Below are 22143 nucleotides of genomic sequence, written 5' to 3' on the forward strand. Positions count from 1 at the left end.
TATTAATACCACTTGGCTTAGACATGGTAATCATAGAGCAAGGAACATGAACTTAAGCTTTTACGACCAAAGGATAGGCACCGGGGTGAGCACCAAGCACTTCATTCAGAGCCATATTTTTAGTTTCCTTTAAAACTAAAAATATGGCTCTGAATGAAGTCCTAGTTGCTCCCACATGGGCTTGTCAACCCTGGTTGGGGACTCTTACAGTTATCCGTAATTCCTCACCAAAAACAACACTCAGGACCATGGAGAGATAAAACATCCAGATCCCAGACATCTCAGCCTTGCGATCTGGCACCCGACATTCTAGAGTTTGGCTATCTTAATCTTCCGACAGACTGCATGAATATCATCAAAGAGGCTAGGCGCCCTAAAACAAGAGCCTGCTACGCAGCAAAGTGGAAGCGGTTTGTGATTTATTGTGAAATTACTCCACTCAATGCTTCCATCATTTGTTATCTATTACATCTACAGTGCTCTAACTGAGCATACACAACCATATGCTTACATCTTGCTGCATATCTGCTAAACAGACAGAATTTGTCTCTCTTTAGAGTGCCTGCTATTAAAGCATTTATGGAAGGACTTAAGAGTCATTCCCCCAGACTTCAACCTGCTCCAGTGTGGAATCTCAACATTGTTCTTACAAGACTAATGGATCCAACCATAACAACAACCATTGTTACAAATACACCAAAACAAAGTGGTTCTGAGGACTAACCCTTAAATTTTTACCTGAAGTCATTTCTACCTTTCACATCAACCAATCTGTTGAGTTACCTGTCTTCTTTCTTCAACCAGATTCTGTGAAACACGCTCTTCACACTTTAGATGTCAAAAGTACATTACTATACTGCATTGAAAGGACAAAACCTTTCAGGAATGCCAAGCAACTTTTTGTTGCTTTTGCTCCAACACATAAAGGCAATCCAATATCAAAATCAGGTATTGCAAGGTGGACAGTTAAGTGCATTCAAATATGCTATGCAAAAGCAAAACGCACATTAACAAATGCCCCTAGAGTGCACTCTACACGAAAAATGGCGGCTTCTATGGCATTCTTAGGAAATATACCCATAGATGACCTCTGCAAAGCTACAACATGTTCTACATCACACACATTCAAAAAACACTATTGTGTAGATGTGTTAGCAAGACAGCAAGCTAGTGTGGGCCAGGCAGTTTTACGGACACTATTTCAGACTACTGCAACAGTCACAGGTTAGCCACCGGGAGATAATTGCTACATAGTCTATGCATAATTAACAACAAGGGGTGGTGATGGACAGAGTCTCTGAATTAAGCAGAGCACTCTCACCCAGTCAAGAGATCAGGGCTAGATCCAACACCGTTTTTTAGCTCATTGCACCATCCCAGTTTCAGAACCTGGCTGTATGCAAATTAGTCTGTCCCTGGCCCAGTGCATCATGGGAACAGGGCAGACCAGACTACAAAAGCCAATTCTTACACTGGGAAGGAAACAAGCTTCCGGGGACCGGTTTCTGCCATTTCAGGCGTCTTCGGCCCGGCTTGCTTGAATCCTGATGGTGCAATGAGCAAGGGACTCACATCTGAGTATACCCTTCCACGCTTAGGGTGGACAAAATAATTAACAACAAGGAGTGGTGATGGACAGAGTCTCTGAATTAAGCAGAGCACTCTCACCCAGTCAAGAGATCAGGGCTAGATCCAACACCGTTTATAGTCTATGCATAGCATATGATCTACAGTTGATATGCCTCGAAGGAAAAATGCTACTTACCCAGCATACATCTGTTCTTGGCAAATAGAGCTGTAGAGTCCTATGCACCTCCCAGGTACCTTTACTTGTTGCTGTAACATCTTACTTATATACAATATACATGGACATCTCTCTTTACTACTCTTACTAACTCCATCATCACACACTGCGGAAAAACAATCTAAGGATGTAGTCGATGCCCATGTGCACTATTACCGAAAGGAGGAGTCGCCTACCTCGTGACTGGAAAGACTTCTTTGAACAAAAACAAAGTTCAAACATCTGGACCCAACATTCGATGGCAATTTATACATAGCATATGACTCTACAGCTCTATATGCTAAGAACAGATGCATACTGGGTAAGTAGCATTTGCCTTTTTTATGCTGAAACAAGGTTACTATGCATAACCTTCCTGAGAGAAAGTGAGGACTATATGTGTGGTCTCATAGGCTGTGATTACATGGCAAGGGTGAGACCGTCTCCCAGTTATTGTTCTATGTTATATCTGACCTATTTTTAAATGGTTACTTCTTCTCATTGCCTTTTTGTGGTTCCCTATTTCAGTTTTTGTAATTAGAAGTGTTCAAATTTAAAAAGCAAAAACACAACTCTTAGTTTATCTGTGATTTCCTCCTCCCCCACGAACCAATGTATTCTGAAATTGTGAAAAGAAATGTAAATTTGTGAACGTTGATATAGATTGCAGTTGCTGTTAGTGTGTTTATTAAGGTTTCATGCTTTTCTTGCACGAGATTCCATTTTCCCCTTGACTTATCGCTTGGGGTTGGTGTACTATCTTTTTTTATATCGTCATTTTTTACTAAATTTTAAACAGCGTTTGCTTTTAAAAGGAAATGTAAACCATCTTACCCTGTTTTTTTTCGTTTTTATCCACAGAGATTTATTCAGTATCTTGCATCGAGGAATACATTGTTTAATCTAAATAACTTTTTGGATAAAGGTGCCATGCAGGGTAAGATTTAATTTTTTGAATCTATTTAGGTGATACACATATGAGACCTTGCTAATTGTGCAAATTTGTACATAGCATAAAGCAGTATTATAATGTCTTAAAATGGCGCTGAACACTTAATGGGGGTTAAACTCCATTCCGACGGTCATTTAAATAGGCCTGTTTAAAGTGGGAGGTGATCACCCATCAAATATAATTTGATACGTTTAACATACGTATCAAATTACGTTTAACATAGATAGATTTGCTGAGTGTGTTAAAACATCTGGTGCTCTACATTATACACTATTTCAATGTCATCTTTGTCCGGTTACCCATCCTTATGTCAAGTTACACGTCATCCTCAACAGATGGACTGTAACAGTTAGTGTTTTATTATCCTCCTCCTTTCACTCGGAAAAAAAAAGTTTTGTTTTTTAAGAGAAATGCCCTAGGCTTGTATTCCCCACAATAATTCTGTGCTGATAGGCAGGGCTTCTAAAGTATGTTATCCTATAGAGATACCCAGGCAAATCCTAATAGAGTAATGTTATCAGACCCCCTTGCACGTTTGCATCTGCATCTGGAGTGTAGCAATGATATATTTGTTTAACCCCTTGCATGCGTCAGACGGCCGGGAGCCGTCTAATCTGCGCACACGTGTAATTTTCCGGCACCGCGGGGAAATTTCGGCCAAGCCCAAAGGGTTAAGACCACTCACCTGTAGCACAAATAATGAGCAGTCTTGTAGAAGGGTGTCCCAGACAGAGGATCTCGGACCTGCATGCTCTTACTCTAAATTTGAAGACTAGAGAGAGATCTGTAGTCCTCTATTTCAAACCATGGTACATTTTTTGCAATCTCTGGTGCTGTCTCAGTGTCTCTGATGCAACTCTTATAGTCTCTGGTACAGCATTCTGAGGACCAGCCAAGGTATCTGTCCCACAAACCCTGTTGGTCCAGATGTTGTCCATAGTTTGGACCCAACCACAACTGTTGGGCCTTTAGGGGTCCCTGTTTCTCCTGTGTATTGTCTGCTTGGGTCCCTTTCGTGCAAGAGGACTCACTTAGGAGAACTGGCAACAACCCTGACTCTAGTACTCAGCCTATATCCAACCAGGCTCTTGCAATATGACATTGTGTGCTTACGGTTAAATATAGACTGACTGTGTCCAGGCACGAAAAACATATTTATTTTAACCGTATGCGCGCTAGCGGTTTTCCCGCTGCGTTTTTAATAAAGCCGCGTTACATGATGAGCTGAGCTCGTCATGATCGTGCGAGCGGCACAACTCATGACGAGCTCAGCTCGTCATGAGCGCGGAAGGGGTTAATTTTCTGACCTGTTTCTCCAAACCAAGTCACTAGATGGCAGACTAATTCACATGTGAATCTAGAGTAGTCTCAAGCATCAAAATTGCTGTTAAGGTAAGTAATATTTTCCTCTCCTATGCACGTTCCTCATGACGAACCTGGCGCTGCTCAAGCTCCTCACATATTTCCATGCCATGGGATGGAAAGTTATGTAAACAGATGCGGTCGGTAAAAGGCTTCGAAATATGCTTCCTAGTGTCTCATGTTCAGTTACTCTGATTTATATGGTGTGCACAATACAGGACGTACAGTTGTCTATCAAGGGATCTTCATTACATTTCTTATACACCGAAATCTCCTGCCCGTTCTCAGGATCCTGCTATGTTTTCTGAAACGGAGTGCAAACTCTCTAAAGATATCAAAACAAAATTCCTTTTAAAGGTTGTCAAACAACAAAAAAAAAACCTCATCATAAAATGAAAAACTTGGCTAAAACACATACTGCATTTTGGTAGGCCCAACCCCTTTTGACATTCTCCTTTTTTAAACAGGAAAAACGTATGGGAAAGTTGGTCATTGGCTAGCAGTTTCCCATAGAGAAAATGAATGGGAAAGATTGTCATTGGCATGCAGTCGCTTGTAGAGAAAACTCCACTGGAACTGTGAGGCTTCCCATCACCACTGCAATCCTAGCATGCAACGTAGTTATTGTTTTTCCCAACTCTGTGAGAAGGATTCCAAAACAAGGAGCTCTGGCCTTTTGTTTCTTTTATTTGCATAAATCTGTGGTGTGGCATTTGTACGCTTCACCTCTCATCTTTAACTATTTAAATGGGACTGAAATCATTTTCTGACAGGTACTTTTAAACCCGTTTTCTCAATTTTTTCTCTAGCATGGAAAACCCGTTTCCTTGTGGGGACTTCGTGATAAATTCTCATGGTTTTCACCAATTTCTCGTTCTCTGCATTTTCTCTGAGTAGAAAATGTGTTTTTTATTCCACAGATCTGGGAATTCTAAAGGAAAATATAATAGCCTTTTTTTATGGGTTCGCATGGCTTTCCAGAGTTGGCTACGTTCCACAACTTTTTAAGGGTCAGTGCAGGAAATGGGCAATGAAGGAGTTATGGCCATACTGAAATCTTTTATTTCTTATCTCTCATATCTCGGAAAAAGGTCCTTCTGGATTTTCCTATCTTTCTTCTGGCCTCCCAAGAAGACCGTAATGTTGATGATGGGTCCTCTACCTATAAGGGTATTGGCCTTTAACATTGAATGAAAGGCCCCTTGGCCTCAAGGTTAGTGCCCTTCAAAACCTCAGAAAAGGTTGATGTTACCTGGAGGATATATTGATATTCCAGGTAGAAACAGGTGTGTATGCAGTGTAAGGGCCTTAAAGCCTTAGTCCATGCTGCATTGTCTTGTATGGGTTTAATGGCTGGCACGCTAGCCTGAAACCCAGAATGTGTGTTTTGAGGTTGCAACTCTTTTCCCCTGTCTTTTCTGTTACATACTAGTGGGCGTCACAGATGTTTTTAAGGCCCCAGAAGACGCCTCTGCACCCTATACAACAAGACAAGTACACATTCAGGAGGCTGAGCCAGTTTATAGCCCTGAAGATTTTCCATGTAGGGTTGTATGCAGCCATGGTGACAGTGATTCCTGATCTCATGTAGCCATGCACACTAGATTGGTGTAATTCAGTGATAGAATTGTGTGCTGTAGACTGTAACTCCTCCATATTTCACACCACTAGTCATCAGGCTTGCTGCTGCCAGATGTTCTCATCAGATTCTAGATCTGAGTCTCTGAGGCCCAGGAAGTTTTAACTAGTTGCTTGGTCTTTGAGACTAAACCTTATATTAAGCCATAGAGGTATGTTTTGTGTTCTAAAATGTTATTAGCATTTAAATTACTATAGCACTGTTCGAATATGCATAGGCCTTGGGTCATACAGGATGATAACATAGTACAGCATAATTCATTGTATTACAATACATACAACATAATACATAGTACATAACATAGTATAAGCATAGCATATTACCCAAATTGGTATAGTACAAATAATATATACGTTTAAGAAAAATTTGAATCCTTTAGAACCCAAGTTCTTGGGACATTAATGATTATCATTGAAGGGCGCCAACAGCGAAAAGGACAGTCTGACACTCCAAGAAAATAGCTCGCTTTAGTTAACAAACATTTGCAATGCAATAGGTCTCACATTTACGAGAGTTTGAGCTATTGGCATTGTAAATGGCAATGCCTTTTATTTGTGTTGTTTTTAAAACAGATAAATAAAAGGCATTGTCATTTACAATGCCAATAGCTTAAACTCTCGCAAATGTGAGACCTATTGCAACAGCAGGCAGTACAAAGCTGTTTGAGAAAATAGTGCTCTGAGGCTGTAATTAAAGCCTATCGCGTAACAACCCACGTCCGGGTGTCACCATGGGAGGTTACAAAATGACACAAGGTGGTACTAAGATGGGACTACTAAACCTATTGACCAATGAACAGCTACAGTTTACAGTGGACAATGACGCAAGCCAATGAAAAATATGGCCGGGGAGTGGGCCGGAGCTTCAAGTTCCTACCTGAATACAGCATGGCTCGCAGAGCAGCGCATGCGCTGCCCAGGCTCGACCTAAAAAATGACAGTAGTTTTCTCATCTGAAGGGTCTGTCTGGATTTTCATTAAGGCATACCCGTAAAAAGTGAAATCTCTCCAGTTCTTTGAGCATCTGATGCCCTTTTATCTTAGTTCTTTCACCTTTAGAATTCAGTGGGAAAAATGATGTACCATCAGCTTCTGCTTAGGAAGGGTTCCGAACACCAGACGGCTGCAAGCTGCTGCATTAAATCTGCAATTGCTTCAGGGTTTGTGAGGAGAAGTTGACGGAGATTCCATTCATGGAGTTGATGCTGGGTCTGAAGGGGTGTTCCAAACCAAATGTGGCTCGGTAGATTTTGATGAGATCCAGCCCTTACATCACTTGCCACTAGCTTTGCCAAAAGATATGGTATTGAACAGCAAGAGATCAACAGTTCAATCACAATTTACAGAATTAGAAATCTAGGCAGCTGACTGGTAAAAGCAATCTGGATTTGTATAGGAAGGAGACAACAACACTTTACTGAAGGCACACATTTGGTAATAGTTTCGGAATGGAAAGTAGAAGAAGAAAAGTAAATGATAGAAGATGCTAAAAGTAACAGTAGAGGAACTTAATTTAAATTGTGCAATTTACATTTGAATGTTGCAACTGATCCACACAACTGAAACCTCACCCAATTACACGTGTAGGCTTTAATAAAATGAGTAAAGAGAGACATCATGATTGACACACTACCTCCACTCAAATGGAAAAAATGGGTTCGAGGGCAATGCACACAGAGTACATGCTCACAGATGGGTGGCATCTTGGAATGGGTCGGCAACCAATTCACAAACCTGTTGGCTGCAAGTAATGCACATGCATGCCATGACTCCCTGCTTATGATGTTATCGCCTTGTAGCAGTATGTGATGGCCCTGATTCAGTATGTTAGGAAACTGCAGCCTTTGCAGACTTATAATAAAGTGGAAACATTTAAAAAAAAAAAAACCTATTTAAAAAAAAACAGAAAACACACAGTGGGTGGGCCACAGGTGCCTAGCACCAAAGAGACTAATTTATATATGGGCAATGATATTGTTCTTTGGCAGAATACTGTTACTCACAGAGGAAGGTACCAATGCTGAATTTGTCTGACTTAAAGTCCCATGCTTTATGCTCGCTGTGCAGAAGGAAATGTGAATCACAGTTGAACAGACCAATGGATGAAGAGTGCTGACTGAAGCCCCTGTTTGTTAGTAAATTATGTATACATTCCTGATGGGTGGTACTTACATTTGATTCCTTACTTTTAGAAACTTGCTAGACAACAAACTGGATCCGGAAACCTTGAAAGCAGTTGTTCCTGCGTGCCACCAGGTGACACTATCACACTTCGCTAAAACTTTCTCACTGACCTGGAAGCTTCAAACCAGAGCCATATTAGGTGCCAGCCCTATGCTCTGACGTTGGTTCCTTTTTTTCCACACCAATGGTTTGGATCCAGAACTCTGCTCCCACCTTTGTTAGTAGTCTTGAAGATTTAAATTTTCACCATTATGCCATGAAATAAATAGGTTTCCTTCCAAAACGACAGGATTCAAGCTATGCTGTGATTGCAGGAAGCAGATGTGTGATTCTGTTTGGGCTCCGACTACAACTCCGATGTTTGAAAAGTGTGTCCTGATGCACTCGAAGGCGATCAGAGAGCAAGGAAATAAGTTGCATATTGCAAAGCACAAGAAGAGGTCACCTACAAAGCAGTAATTCCAGTCCCTGTCCTGCTCCAAGTTGTAGGGCCAGTCTCACTTTCAAATCTCTTCCACTCGTAATCCTCAGATAAATCAAACATCAAAGTGCATCACAAGTGTAAAAAGGGCAAGCAGGATTAGACTACCACACCACTTGAAGCCAGATGGGAAGCCATGCAGCTAGCTTTCTAAGTGCTCTTTTCCCCTGGTGTCCTCTGTCTCCAAGCCTATTTACAGGCTGGTTGCGGCATCCTCTGATTTTCCGAGCCTGTCGTCAATACGCAACAAAATAGCCCTTTAAAGAGGTTATGAGGCACATTTTCAAGGCAATGCTGGCTTTCTTTGGAGAGCCTTCATGCGCCATGGAACCACAGGATCCACTAGTTGCAGTTATGCTGGAGTAGTCCCTCCCCTGTGCCGAATAACCATGCTGGACCCACTTCCAGGCCCCTTGCTGGAGCTTGCTCCAGGGTTCATGCTGGTTTGTCCGTGCCCATTCCAATTTCAATAGAGCTCATACTGGATCTGGGTTGGATCCAAAAGCCAGTCTTCCATCTCGGAGCCAGCGTAGGCTTGCACCAGGTTCATTTAACGCTACCCTTTCACTAAGGTGCAATCAACAAGACTAGAATGCAAACCCCAGCCCTCTTCCTCAATGTTAATACCAAGAGTGGCTGGATACTCTGTTTGGCTCAGATACAGATGCAATCCGGAGACTCCAGAACATTCCAAACAGCATTGATGGAGGCAGACTGCTTACTTCCCGCTCATCTGGCATTCCTAAACTAGAACCCAACTCCTGAAAGTCTTGCGGTGCTAGCCCAACTAATAAAGTTAACTTAAATACTTGCTGTTCTACACCTCCAGACAAGTAATCCAAGTGTATTGATGCATTGGGAAAAAAGTTATTCACTTCAGCTAGCCTAGCCTTACGATCTTTGAATATGGTCTCTCTCGTGGGCTGTTACACATACATATGCTGTAGAACATGTCTGCTATTCCAGGGAAACCGGGGGAAACATTTGTCATAGCCAAAGACACCTGAGACTAGGGATGGTGCCATGTCCACCAGCATATTATACAGGCTGCAACTGGATTTTTAAGGGACAGGCAGGTGCCTCTGATAAACGTCCCCTTTTACAGCTCTAGACTTTTGGGGGTGAAGGTCCGCTCAGTGCTAGAGAGATCAAAGATAGCGGTGTCATTACCCACTCCCTAGGTGTGCTTTTGCTGACCCTGCCAATTTTCCTGCAGTACAGGAAATATGAGAACGGTTAGCTGGACCTGACCTATCGTCAATAGCAGCGAGCCCCTGCTACCAATACAGCTACAGACTCTGCACCTTCAGGGTTCCAGGGGATGTGGTGGTAACTAAAGTTGTGCATTCTAATAAAGCAATCAATCCTCTACCTTCATGGACGCAGTGGCCTCTAAGCCTCTCCTATTTCAGCTCAAACTTTGACAGACCATACTTCTATTGTTATGCAGGACCTAAATTTACTGCAGGCCAAGAGATCCATCAAGAGTGCTTAACAAGGGGAGGAATGTTAGTCCTGCTACTTCCTTGTGCCCCCAAATAATATAGGTCTAAGACCCATTCTGGACATCAGGCCTCTGAATGTCTTCAGAAGTACAAATTCAAAATGCTCACTCTGGCTCAGGTTTATTCTTCTCTAGACACCGAGGGATGGATGGTGTCCTTCGACTTTTGCTGCACTTGCACTGTACTGCAGTCCCACTGATGCTACCTGCAGTACATGGTGGGATCGGTGAGACTACCTCCAGTTTGCTGTTCTACCCTTTTATCCTCACCTCAGCCCTCCGGCTGTGCACAAAGGTGATGGCTGCCCCATCTTCACCAGTCAGGGATACAGGTATGCCCGTACCTCGACTACTGGCTGCTCACAGCTTGTGCACCACAGTTAGTCGAAGACCATCTTCGGATAACGGTCACAGTTCTGTCATCGCTGGGGTTTTGTATCAGCGAAATGAAGTCCTATTGACACCTACACAGAAGATGCGCTTCATAGGGGCCATGCCGGGTATGCTGCAGTTCAAGGCCTTTTCACCTTGAAACTCATCCAGGAGATCCAGAATATTATCCTAATTTTCCAGGCTTAATCCCGGCTCTCTGTGAGGATAGTTCTGAGGCTTCGTGGGCTCTTAATCTTTTGCATCCTCCTCATCCCCTGTGTCAGATAGTACATGTGGGATATGCAGTGAAACATCAGTTTCCTGTGAGAGTACCACTGGGATAGTCTGTCGAACACCATTTGTATCTCGTAGGAGACAGCCTGGGATCTTCAGTGGGCATCAACATGTCTTGTGTTAGGCCACTCTGCCTACCTCACACAGAGCTCCCAGTAGTGGCAAATGCTTCATCTCTAGGCTGGTCCAAGTTATCATGGAAAATTCAACCATGTGGTTCTGCAACAAGCAAAGTGGGGTTGGGTTTTGTATCTTGTGCCAGGAAGCTTTGCGCCGTTGCAATATCAACAGGGGATCTTCGTGGTGGGCACTTGGTAGGGTGTCTGAATGTAGAGCAGGTGAATTGAGTGGGCTTTGAGTGACTGATCACGAATGGCATCTTCATCTGGGGGAGGGTGGGGTTGGTAAGGATATCTTTGACTAGTGGGGATCACCTGGTTGAATCTTTTTGCCTCCACAAGGTGGTGATCTGTTAATTCTACTGCATGCTGCAGTTTCCTCCATGAAGGTCTCCAGGGGCAGCAGAAGTCTGCCTGCAATGGTACACAGCCCTCCTGTATACATTTTCACTGGTGTCTCTCCATCCATGAGTTCTGAGGAAGGTCTGGATGAACAGGGCCAACGTCATCTTGATTGTTCTGAATTAGGCAGGAGATCTCTTGGTTCTAAGTATCTGATCTCTGACCTGGCTATCCCTGAGGGAGGACCTGCAGGTTCAGTAGCATGGCAGGGTCCTGCACCCGAATCGCCACAATCTATTCCTCCATTTGTGCAGATTGAACAGTAACAACTGAGCAGTTTTGACTTGCTGTCCAAAGTGGCGATTGTGATCCTTGCAGCCCGACTTCCAGTGACCACATCCATTTATTTAGGAAAGCTGGACCATCATCTTGACCCCTTCCATGTTAAGAATGTGATGTGGTATTGTTTGTCTTGTGACCCAGCAAGGCGTTGTGGTAGGCATAGTGTAAGGTCATGTGTCTGCCCTTTTGGCCTTGCTGTGTTTACCTGACTAACCTTCCCCTTCAAATTGACTATTGTAATGCGATTTCTAAAAGGTTTGAGATGTATATTTTCTCCGAAATCCTTCATCTGTGCTTCTATGTAACTTTAACTTGGTCCTCCATGTTTTTTATTGGTGCACCTCTTTAGCCAATGCATCGTTTCTCCTTTCCATTAATAAGGTATTCTTTATCAGTCGCTTCTGCTCACATGCAATTGAATTATAGGCGCCAAACAACACCACCTTTACCGATAAATTGGTGCTGAGGACCCAGGCTACCTTACTAACAAAGGTGGTATCATCTTTCTATGTGGGTCAATCTATTGCCCTTCCAGTGGTTTCTATCCTTCACATAACTCAGAAAAGGAGGAGAGACTTAATTGGCTTGATCCCAAGAGATCTTTGAGTTTTTTTTGTAATTGCACATACAGAAATACCAGGTTGATAACCAGCTCTTCATTTTCGTTGCGCTTGTTTAAACAGGGAAAGTGGCATCGAAAGGACTCCGTCACTGTGGTTTATGCCATGTATTAAGACGTGCTACACTTTGGCCATAAAACATGCTCTAGAGGGTTTATGGGCCTATTGTTCCTGCTCTAATGTTGCAACAATGAAGTAAGGGACATTTCTGTCATGGATGTCTTTCAAACTGCAACATGGCTGTTTTTCACAAATCACTTTTGCCTTGACAGCCAGGTCGGTAATGAGGGCCATTTTGCCCACTCAATTCGGCAAGACTTTTTAGTTTGAGTCCACGTTTCAGACTCTACACCTTCTTTTTGGGAGGTACTGCTTTGGTATCTACTCTAAGCTGAGGATTCTACTGTTCGATGTATCCATCAGAAGAACAAGATACTTAACACTTTCTGGTGGATACTCTATTTAACCGCAGATTCATCACTGTTCTCCTGCTTCCTTGTTGTGTGAATTGGACATTTGAGCATACTAAAAAGGTCCCAAGTTAGAGTTTTCAGGTAACTGTCATATTCAGTTTGTCACTGCTCATTTGTATTTGAAGACACGGTTTGAAACCAAGATAGAAACTGACGTCCGTCCTTTGGGGTGGTGACTATTTGCAGCTGTGCTCTATCACTACTGAGGTGGAGACAAGGTCATTGCGGAGTCCAAAGGCGTCACGTGGCGGAACGATAGTGTGATTGCTTTAAAGAATTCAGATCCAGTCTTGCGCCTAGGAATATTCAAAGTCAAGTGACAAACCTGGGTTAGAGTATCCACCATCATGAGCTTTACTGAAAGTATCTTGTTGGTTTAGTAAAACCAAAAGGTCTCTCTTCTTATTGCTTTGAGAGTTGTTTGAGGCAGGATCCTGTGCAAAGTTTTACCTGTTCAGTATCTAAGATTTTATTGAAAATGTCCTTAATAGAGAGCTAGGGTTACAGGGAAGTAAGTTGTTCTTTCCAGAATCACAATCAAGGAAATGAACGAGAAATCCAAGCTTATTATGAATTTTCTTTTCAGAGCGACAGTCATTTCTTCAAACTATTTGGTAACATGTCAGGATAGTATGCTTGCAGTTTATAAAGTTTCTAGAATTCATTTTTAAAGAATGTGATATTTATGTTCAAGATGCGAGCTCTTTATTTCTTATGGCACACTTCAAGTATGCAGTTCTCCACGGAGAGGTGTTAGTGCCACCACTTTTCCATTTTGGAACTCTGAGAATTAAGATCCTGGTAAATTCCATAGACCTTTGTGTATGTGGATTATTTTTGGAATACAAGAGGTTGTCCTCTGCTACGTTCTGAATCTTGCTAAGCAGATGTGCGTTTCTTTTATTCTATAAGTTTTTTCTTTTTCCGAAGTGCAGCTGTTGGTGAAAGTCACCCCAAACTGTTCTGACTCAGTAGGACACCGACATGACTTAAAACATTCACTAGCACAATACAAGGTAAAATACATGTATAGACCCCTCTTTGTGTTGCAGTTGGGCCAGTGAGAGATTGTGAGAGTGATGCGTATTCAAAGCAGTCTTAAAGCATGTCATCTAGTTTGCATGGACAGGAATGATTTACAAGCTAGACGATGTTTCATAAGTGATACATGAGAAAAAGAGCCCTTATACTGAAGTGGACCTGTGAGTCATCAAATAAACTAAAGTGGCCTAAAGTCGCCAGAAATGTGCTTGGATCGGTCTATATTAGTTTTCATACTTTTTATTGCTGCTGTTTGTATATAATGGCATACATTTGTGCTGGACAGAACTCCTGAATTACAGAGGGATTTGATATGAGGCCCCAGTGATAGGAGTTGAAAAGGCCAGAGTTATAAATATGCAATTTGAAATGTTCCAGCATTGCTCTCACTTATTTTGTGCTAATAGGTTGTCTTTGGATCTGGGATTAAATCTTTGAAGGCAGTGAAATGAATTGGGTTCATGAGTGCTCGGTGGAAACCATTGATTGGAGTGAGGTCTGTTTCAATAAGACTTGAACTGTTTTGCTTTTTGGAAGCGGACAGAGAGAGAAATCCTAAATGGGATGGAGAAAAAGGCATGTCCTTACCTTCCTGTGAATCCTTGTTCCAAATGGCTATCCAGACCTGGGGTGAACGCTACGGTTGGGAGTTATTCATTCTTTGGCAAACTCATTGGGTCATTTGGAGCCTTTCTTGCTTGAACCACAAACTTTGCATTCTTTGCGATGTCGTGAGTCTTGACCCTCTGCTGTCCGTTACTTGAGTGGAGTTGGTAATCCTAAATATATGGCGCTCCTTCCCTTCAAATTATCCAAAGGCCTATGTTCGCCTTTTATTTTCTCTCCGTTTCCATGCACATTTCTCCTTATCTTGTTGGGTGTTGCTGGCTACTTCTGCTTTTACATTTTCAATTCTACTTTCTGTCATGTTCATTTGTGATGAAAGAAGCAGGCCTCTACCTTAATTATATGTTTCCATCCCTTCAATGATGAAGGTAATGGACATGTTGAAGGGAAAATTAGAATCCGACTTGGAGGCTCTGAGTGAGTGCATACAGAACGTAACAATTTGTTACTATGCTGATTTGTGATGAGTGTGAAAGGATTATATATTCAGATGGACTAAAGTTACTTAGCATCATCAAGATGCTCAGCCAATAAAGAAAATATTGAACCAAACTGTTCTTTTGTGTTAACTCTCACATAAAAATCAAGAAAATGATAATCAAATGACAGGACCGACCTACATTGGTCTGTTGGGAACGTTAGAGTGACCTATCTAAGGGCTGTTCTTCTCCTGCATAAAGGTCTTTTATTAAGGCCAGCAAATCTTATCAACAGACAGAAGGGTGTATGCATTATTTTCTTGGCCATCCTTGCCCCAGAACGTACAGCTTTTTCCAGGTAGATCGGTTGTCAGTGCGGTGGTAGACTACATTGATCAGGCAGAACTTGGAGCCCCTTTACAGGCTAAAAAAAATTTTTCTCTCCGGTTATTGTTGAACAATTTGGTAAAGTCTGGCTCGGAACCTAGTCCGCTGTTCCCTTTGCGATAGAGCCTGACTCCAGTACTTTTTACTGAGGAATAGAACCAGCCTCCTTGTGAGCATTCCTCATTGTAGTCACATCCAGGCAAAGTCTGCCACATTAGACTCTTCCTCTGTTGCTGGTAACCATACTACTACATGGTGCACAAGGTTGTAGAGAACCTGCAAGCTGCCAAGTCTATGTCTGAAACTCTGCTTCTTAATAGATGCAACTGCGGCTAAGATCCATGTCATCTTGACAGCAATTAGCCTTACTTCAGCTCTTTTACAGACACCTCTAACCAGAGAGGTGTTGCAGCTACATTGAACCTACCTCTGCCAAAGAAGACAAAATTGTCACACCTGGACACAGACAGGAATGCCTGTGATCAAGAAGCCTGCACATAGAGCACAGAAGTACTTCACTGGCAAAGCACTCACGATTTTTTTCTTTCACAGAACAACACCTACTGGATAATGAGGTAATAAAGGGATTGTTTGCTTTGGTAGCTATGCCAGCTGCTCCAGCAAAACCTTCACTTCAGGCAGCTATTACAAGTTTCTAGATCACATAGCTCTCCCAAAATGTGTGTTGGAGTTCTTTACTGTGGTGATGAAAGCATTCCTATGTGAGAAAGGTCAGCTGTTTCACTCAGGAGAGCTAATATGAGACTGATCATATTCTTTTTGAATGCTTTTACTCCTTGCTCCCAAAACATGCCATGGTGGAACATTAATGATCTAACCCGTCAGGAAAATACAGGATCAATAACTGTTGACTCTTTTAACCCATTAAGACATCCTAGATCTCTTTCTGGAACACAAGTCCAAAACAACGGGGTTTAAAGGGCTTTGGGACTACCAGGGCCCTGAATTGGGCAAGTACACTTGTGCCAAGCAGTATATCCGTTCTCTACTACTTCACCTCATAAAGCAAATAGAAGCTCAGTCTCAGCCTCTCACTGATTCGTACAGCTTGTATACCATCTTTGGTGTGTGAAGCAGATGATCAAATCCTATTGATGTGTCCCTTGTGCCTCTACAGGTCTTATGCACTGGTTTTATCTGATCTCTGATGGACTGGCCTTGTGTGGGGCTAGGCAGGGTCAGGGTGGGTATGATATTATCTGTAAGGGCTTGTCCAGAACTGATTTATCAGATTGATGCCACAATAATACAGTTTAAAGTTAGAGTTAATGACCGGGTTCCTGGGATTTTCCTCCAGTAAGCCAGGTCCAGTGTAGTTATGATTCATTCTGAAAAACAACAGGACTGTCTTCTGCATTGAGAAGCAGAGCAGAAAATGCTTATTAAGAATCAGTCTCCGGATAATTAAGCTGTCGAAGTGGAATTGACATGGTCTCTGACAATGCAGGGAGGATTCAAACTAAAATATAAAAGTATTTAAAAGCCTCGAGCAAAGAACAACACAACTTCATTGTTGCATGAGCAGAGATCCCAGATCATTTGTTTGAGATCGTACCTGTGGTTCCACGAATTCTTCAGAAAATCAAAAATAGCGACTTGTTAGTAGCCATCCGGGTGAGGCGCCTAGAAGTTTCCTAGTCTGTCTGCCTGCAGCCTTATCGTTTAGATTTTGACTGTGCATGCGATATTAACAAAATCTTTTGTTAACAAAAAAGCTTCAAAAACGGCCTTGGCAATTACTTACCATTGGTTGGCTTCGACATCACTCATTTCCTTGCTTCTTAATGGTCATGCCTCCTGCTCGCCTCTTACGTTGGGCTGGGTCTTCAAGTGTTTGTCCCTGCCATGGAGCATGGACCAAGTACAATTGCCTCTCTTTGGCCAGTGTCCTGCTGATTGCGGGCTCCTGCAGGTACTTTTAGAAAGCCACTCTAGAAGAGTGCATGAGTCTCCAGTCAATGCTTATTATATCTTCAGACCTCATTTTACGGGCTTGTCTTTAAAAATAAATGTGAAATTGCAGAACTGGCAAAGGACCTACTATTTCAACTTTGGTTACTTGTGCAGAGTAACTTTTTTCTAACTAGCCCATTGCAAAGATGTTCATGGCTGAATAACTTTAGGTTTAAAGCATTTTATTGGTGCAACACAAGGAAACAAACATACAGAGCGTATAAGGCATTAAGTCACTGCGGCCAGAGCCGCGCACGCAGCGTTAGCATCTCCAAAAGACATCTTAAACGCAGACCAGTCCGCAGCGACATTTAAGGACAGGCAGTGTTGCAGGAAAATAATAACCCTCCCCCCAAAAGGTCCCCCCCAAGCCCCAACTCCCGGATCCCCTTCCCTCACCCCCCCTCGTCCAGTGCGCAGGCCTATCCCTTGCTAACTACCCTGGTCGTGCATCAGTGCAAGAGACTAATCCAGCTTACCCTCAAGTGGCCGGGTCTGCAGGTGTCGTGAGCCTTAAGAGGCGGAGGTATTTGGGGCAGGTAAGTTCCCTGAATTCAGTGAGCAGCAAGGACTGGAACGGTTGCCACAGATCGTCAAAGTGCTCTATATCCCCTGCTGCTGTCAGCGATAGTTTCTCCATGCCCAATACATGCCACAATCTATGGAGCCAGCCTGTGATAGAGGGAAGTGTAGTAGTGCGCCAGTGTTTTAAGATATTCTGTACTGCGGAGCCTAGTGCAATAGCTATCTGTCTGCGAGATCTAAGGGGATACATTAACCTGTTTGGGAGTCCTAACAGTACATATGCTGGGAAGCGCGGTAGTTCGGTGTCGAAATGGGAGTCTCTCATCTAGCACTTCTTTCCAGTAAGCGTCTAGGAGTGGACATTCCCATAAAATGTGGGTCAGAGTGCCCATGTGCCCACATCCCCTCCAACAAGCGTTGTCATTACTACGGTCCATTTCATGTATTCGTTCTGGGGTATAGTACCAATAGATAAGAGACTTTAGTCAGTGTTTCAGTGAGTCCCATGTGGTATGCTGAGTGTCGTGCCCTGTATGATATCTGCTCCCATTCCTTATGGCTCAGTGCCCTGCCTAATTCCCGTTCCCAGCGCTCCCTCCCCGGGTTGTAGAGATGTGAAGAAGGTGGTTGCAGTAGCTTATAGAGGTCTGTAATTACTTTGGCATCTGACGTGCGTGTCATGAGCCATCTCTCGTAAGGGAGGAGTTGCCTATCTGCCGTTTCCCGTACCTGTGGGTGTAATGCCCAATGGCGAACCTGCATATAGCGGAGTCTTTCGGTCTCTGGGAGTGAGTGGGCCTGTCGGAAGTGCGGGAAAGGGATGACCCCCTCTGTGCCGTACACATGACACAGGGCCCGACATCCGGCTGCTCGCCAGTGGGTGAAAGCCCCCGTTTCCATCCCTGGAGTAAAGTCCGGATTGTCTACCAGCGGTGTGAGTGGCGACGGGAATGTGGTAAGATTGTGGACAATGTTGGTGGCGTCCCATACCCGTAGGGGCACCCTGGTGACAAAGGAGGCATATAAATTCGCTGTGCGATGAGTTCGGCGCAGAAATGGCACCTCTTGTAGAGGCCGGACCGCTACCACCTGGTCCTGGAAGAGCCAGTGTTTGTCCGATTCCCATCTACTCCGTTCTACGAGGTAACGCAGCTGCGCCGCTTGGAAATACTTGCGGAGATCTGGTATCCCCAGCCCTCCAGCCTCAGGGGCCAGCATAGAAAGTGTCCTCCGCATTCTGGGCTTCCTGCCCTGCCAAATAAAACGCAAGAGATCTGCCTGCGTATGTTGGATCCACCCAGCGGGCAGCTGGTGCGGCAAGGCCCTGAACAAATACAGAACCTGGGGCAAGACCGTCATTTTCACTGCAGCTATTCTACCCAACCAGGAAAGGGTGCTGCGATTCCATCGCCCGAGTTCCTCCCGGATCTTCTTGCCCAATGTGGCGTAGTTAGCTGACACCATAGCCGGCAAGGTGGGAGCCAGCTGAATCCCTAGGTAAGGCACCAGGTCTGACGACCATAGCATTGGGAACAGGCCCTGCAGATAAGATCTAGTGGCTGGCGCAAGGGATATGTCCAGGGCCACCGATTTCCCCATATTCATTCTGAAGCCCGCGACCGCAGCAAAGGAGTCCAGCTCCTTAATGCACTCTGGAAGGGCCGACCGGGGTTCATCTAATGACAGTATAATGTCGTCCGCCTAAAGACTTATGGTGTGAGTAAAGCCCCCAAACCGCACCCCGGTTATCGCTGGGTTGGTACGTATTCGCTGGGCGAAGGGCTCCATATAAAGGGCGAAGAGCAGGGGTGAGAGCGGGCACCCCTGTCTAGTACCCCTCTCAATGTCGAAGCTCCGTGAGCTGTAGCCATTCACCCTTACCACCGCCGTTGGAGATTTATAGCAGTTCAGGATCATGGATCGGAATTTCTCACCCACACCAACCTTCAGCAGGACTTGTTCTAGATAGGGCCAGTGTACCCGGTCAAACGCTTTTTCAGCGTCTACCGCCAACATCATCCTCTCTCCGGGAATTCGGGATGCCTTCTCTATAAGGTGGACAATCCGCTTGGTGTTGTCCACCGTCTGCCGACCGGGGACGAATCCTGCCTGGTCCGAGTCCAGGAGCCCCGGGAGATCGGTAGCCAGTCGGGCCGCTAGGATCCCGGTATACAGCTTAAGATCTGTATTCAAAAGAGATATCGGTCTGTATGAGGCGCATTGCGACCGATTCTTTCCTGGCTTGGGGAGGACCGTGAGAGAGGCTCGTAGGAGGTCAGGGGGGATGGTCCCGGGCACAGCGAACAAGTTAAATAGGCGGGTGAGGAGCGGAGCCAGCGACGTGCATAACGTTTTATAAAAGAGAGATGTATATCCGTCCGGCCCTGGGGCCTTACCGTGCTTAAGTCTGGCAATGGCGGAGATCACCTCCTCGATTCGAATTTCTCGGTCTTGGTGCTCTGCCTGCGAGGGGGCCAGGGAGGGGAGGGTGACCGTGTCCAAGGTGGCCGTAGTCGCAGAGTCGTCCGGGGGATCCCCCGTGTAAAGATCTGCGTAGAACCTGCGGAAGGTTTCGGCAATATGGGCGTCCTCCGTGACCATCGACCCTGTGGGGTCAGCGATCTCCTTCACCAACTGCCGTTGGTGCGTCACCCGGAGCCTATTAGCCAGCAGTCGGCCACAGCGATCCCCCCAGTGTAGTATGCGTGGCGTAAACGAAGCGCAGCGTACTCTGCACGGTCCATGTCCAGGGCCGTCCGGAGTTTCCTCGCCTCTTTAAGCTGCTTCCAGATGCGGGGTGCCCCCGTCCGGTGGTGTATCTGTTCGAGCTCTCGGACCCGCTGGGTGAGTTCATCCCTCTTACTCAGCCGTTCCTTATTATCAGCTGAGGAGATGGCAAGAAACTCCCCCCTAAGTACAGCCTTAAAGGCCGCCCACTTTTGTTTATCAAAGCTGAAGGCCGAATTCAGAGTTCAGGGAACGCTGTGTGCTCGTTGCTTTAAAAGTTATTCTTTCTGTTCAGGGGAGAACATCATTTCAGACAGACTCGCAAAAAATTGGTCTACAGCATCAGGTGAAAGTTCGACCAAGTTTGAAAATGCTGCAACATTGCAGTCGTGAGAATGATTGCTATCATCGATGTCAGGATTAGCAATGCTCACTGAAGGTTGTACCTGTGTGATGCTGCTCTCATCTCGTACTCCACTGCCACATACTCGTAGTGGTGAAGTCTCAACGAATGCCGTCATCAGAATAGGTAGCCGCTGGGGACAACACGATGCATGAGCCGTTACAGGACTTAGCAAGGTATCTGTAACCATTGGCACTACTGATGGTAGTGTAAGACAGATGTCCAACACGCATTCTTCTCTGCATAGCATACATCGAAGCACAGGTAAAATGCAATTTTGCCAGATAGGTCTGAATGAAAGAAACCAGGTCATATTCAGATCTCTTAGCCGGGCTAATCCGAGGACTTTAGTTATGCGGTCCCGGTAGCGTATTGCTAGGATCGTTTCTTCCATCGTTGCTGGAGTCTTGTCTGCGGCGTGGCTTGCCATATCGGAGCAGAAGAATCAAAAATAAAATTCCTGCTACGAGTCCCAAAAGTAGAGGTAGGCCGCCAAAGACAGAATGGACAAAATTGGGGTAGACGCCCAGAACTCTTTCAAAGGGTGTTAACAGTCCCGAAAAAATTGTCTTAAATACATGTGCGAGGCCACTGGTATCTGACATGTTTAGGATTTGGCTTAGCATTTCTACGAAATGCACGGGGCAATTTGTTGATAAAAGGGTATGTATCTCTGCCGTTGTCCTTACGACTTGCAGATCATACGTTTCTTTAGACGAGGTCAAAGGCACAGTTGTCTGTAAAAGAATAGACTTCATTCTGCTTAAAGTATCAATTCGAATAGAAGAGATATTCAAACGAGGCCATATTGCCGCCTCCATATCTGGAGTCCTGTTTGGATATAATACTTGCATACAGCAAGTGACCATGGAACTAACGCTGACGAGATAGGCTTTCCCTGGCACCATGCCACAACAGCTGTGGTCATTTATTAGAATATAGCTCCCGTTAGAAAGTTGTCTAAAGAATGGCTCTATCTGTGTTGCAGGAGTGCCGTGCAGGTGACATGAAAGGTTATTCGAAGACCCTTCGCAGGCTCCATGGAAGTTAACACCTTGATACAGAAGTGTACCGCTTAGTGATCTTTTACAATTTTTACCACTAAGAAATACATTCTTTTTCTTTTCACTGTAACGTGTGTGTATAAGGTAAATTCCATGTTGACTTGATGTACCCTTTACCCAACCTTTCATACTGGCCCGCTGGTATATATTCTTGGCAGTATTTAAATTGGAAAGTTGTTATCGGAATTGTGATTATTACGTGTATTATCCATTCAATGACAGGTCTTTCTGACATTGTCAATGGTAATCTCCCAAGTTTTTCAATGCTCAGAATCGTATAGTCTGCTCCTTTTTGTGCCAAACTGATTTTTTTATCAGTAAGGTTAAAGATAGAAAATAATGACGTTACGTTGATTAAACGCCATGGCACGTAGCCTGAACGCAGATTTTGCAACATCCAGCCAAGCTGTACAATAGAACGTAATTGGGACTGACCATGTTGTAACATTAGTAAGTCTTGCTCTATTATATCAATAGCAGATGATACAATACTGTCCAGTGAATATATTC

General features: G+C 44.2%; 1 protein-coding gene across 8 annotated transcripts in view; it reads left to right on the forward strand.

The window, feature by feature from the left end:
- LOC144829535 (phosphatidylinositol-binding clathrin assembly protein-like) overlaps positions 1 to 22143 on the forward strand; it is a 995507-nt gene that overhangs the window by 163187 nt on the left and 810177 nt on the right. For all 8 annotated transcript variants that reach the window (XM_078688772.1, XM_078688773.1, XM_078688774.1 and 5 more), the window contains exon 3: positions 2645 to 2720. In XM_078688772.1, coding sequence (XP_078544898.1) covers positions 2645 to 2720 — 76 coding nt within the window. The remainder of the gene's footprint in view (positions 1 to 2644; positions 2721 to 22143) is intronic.

The sequence above is a fragment of the Lissotriton helveticus genome, chromosome 4_1 (genome assembly GCF_964261635.1).
Source record: "Lissotriton helveticus chromosome 4_1, aLisHel1.1, whole genome shotgun sequence".
Classification (NCBI taxonomy): domain Eukaryota; kingdom Metazoa; phylum Chordata; class Amphibia; order Caudata; family Salamandridae; genus Lissotriton; species Lissotriton helveticus.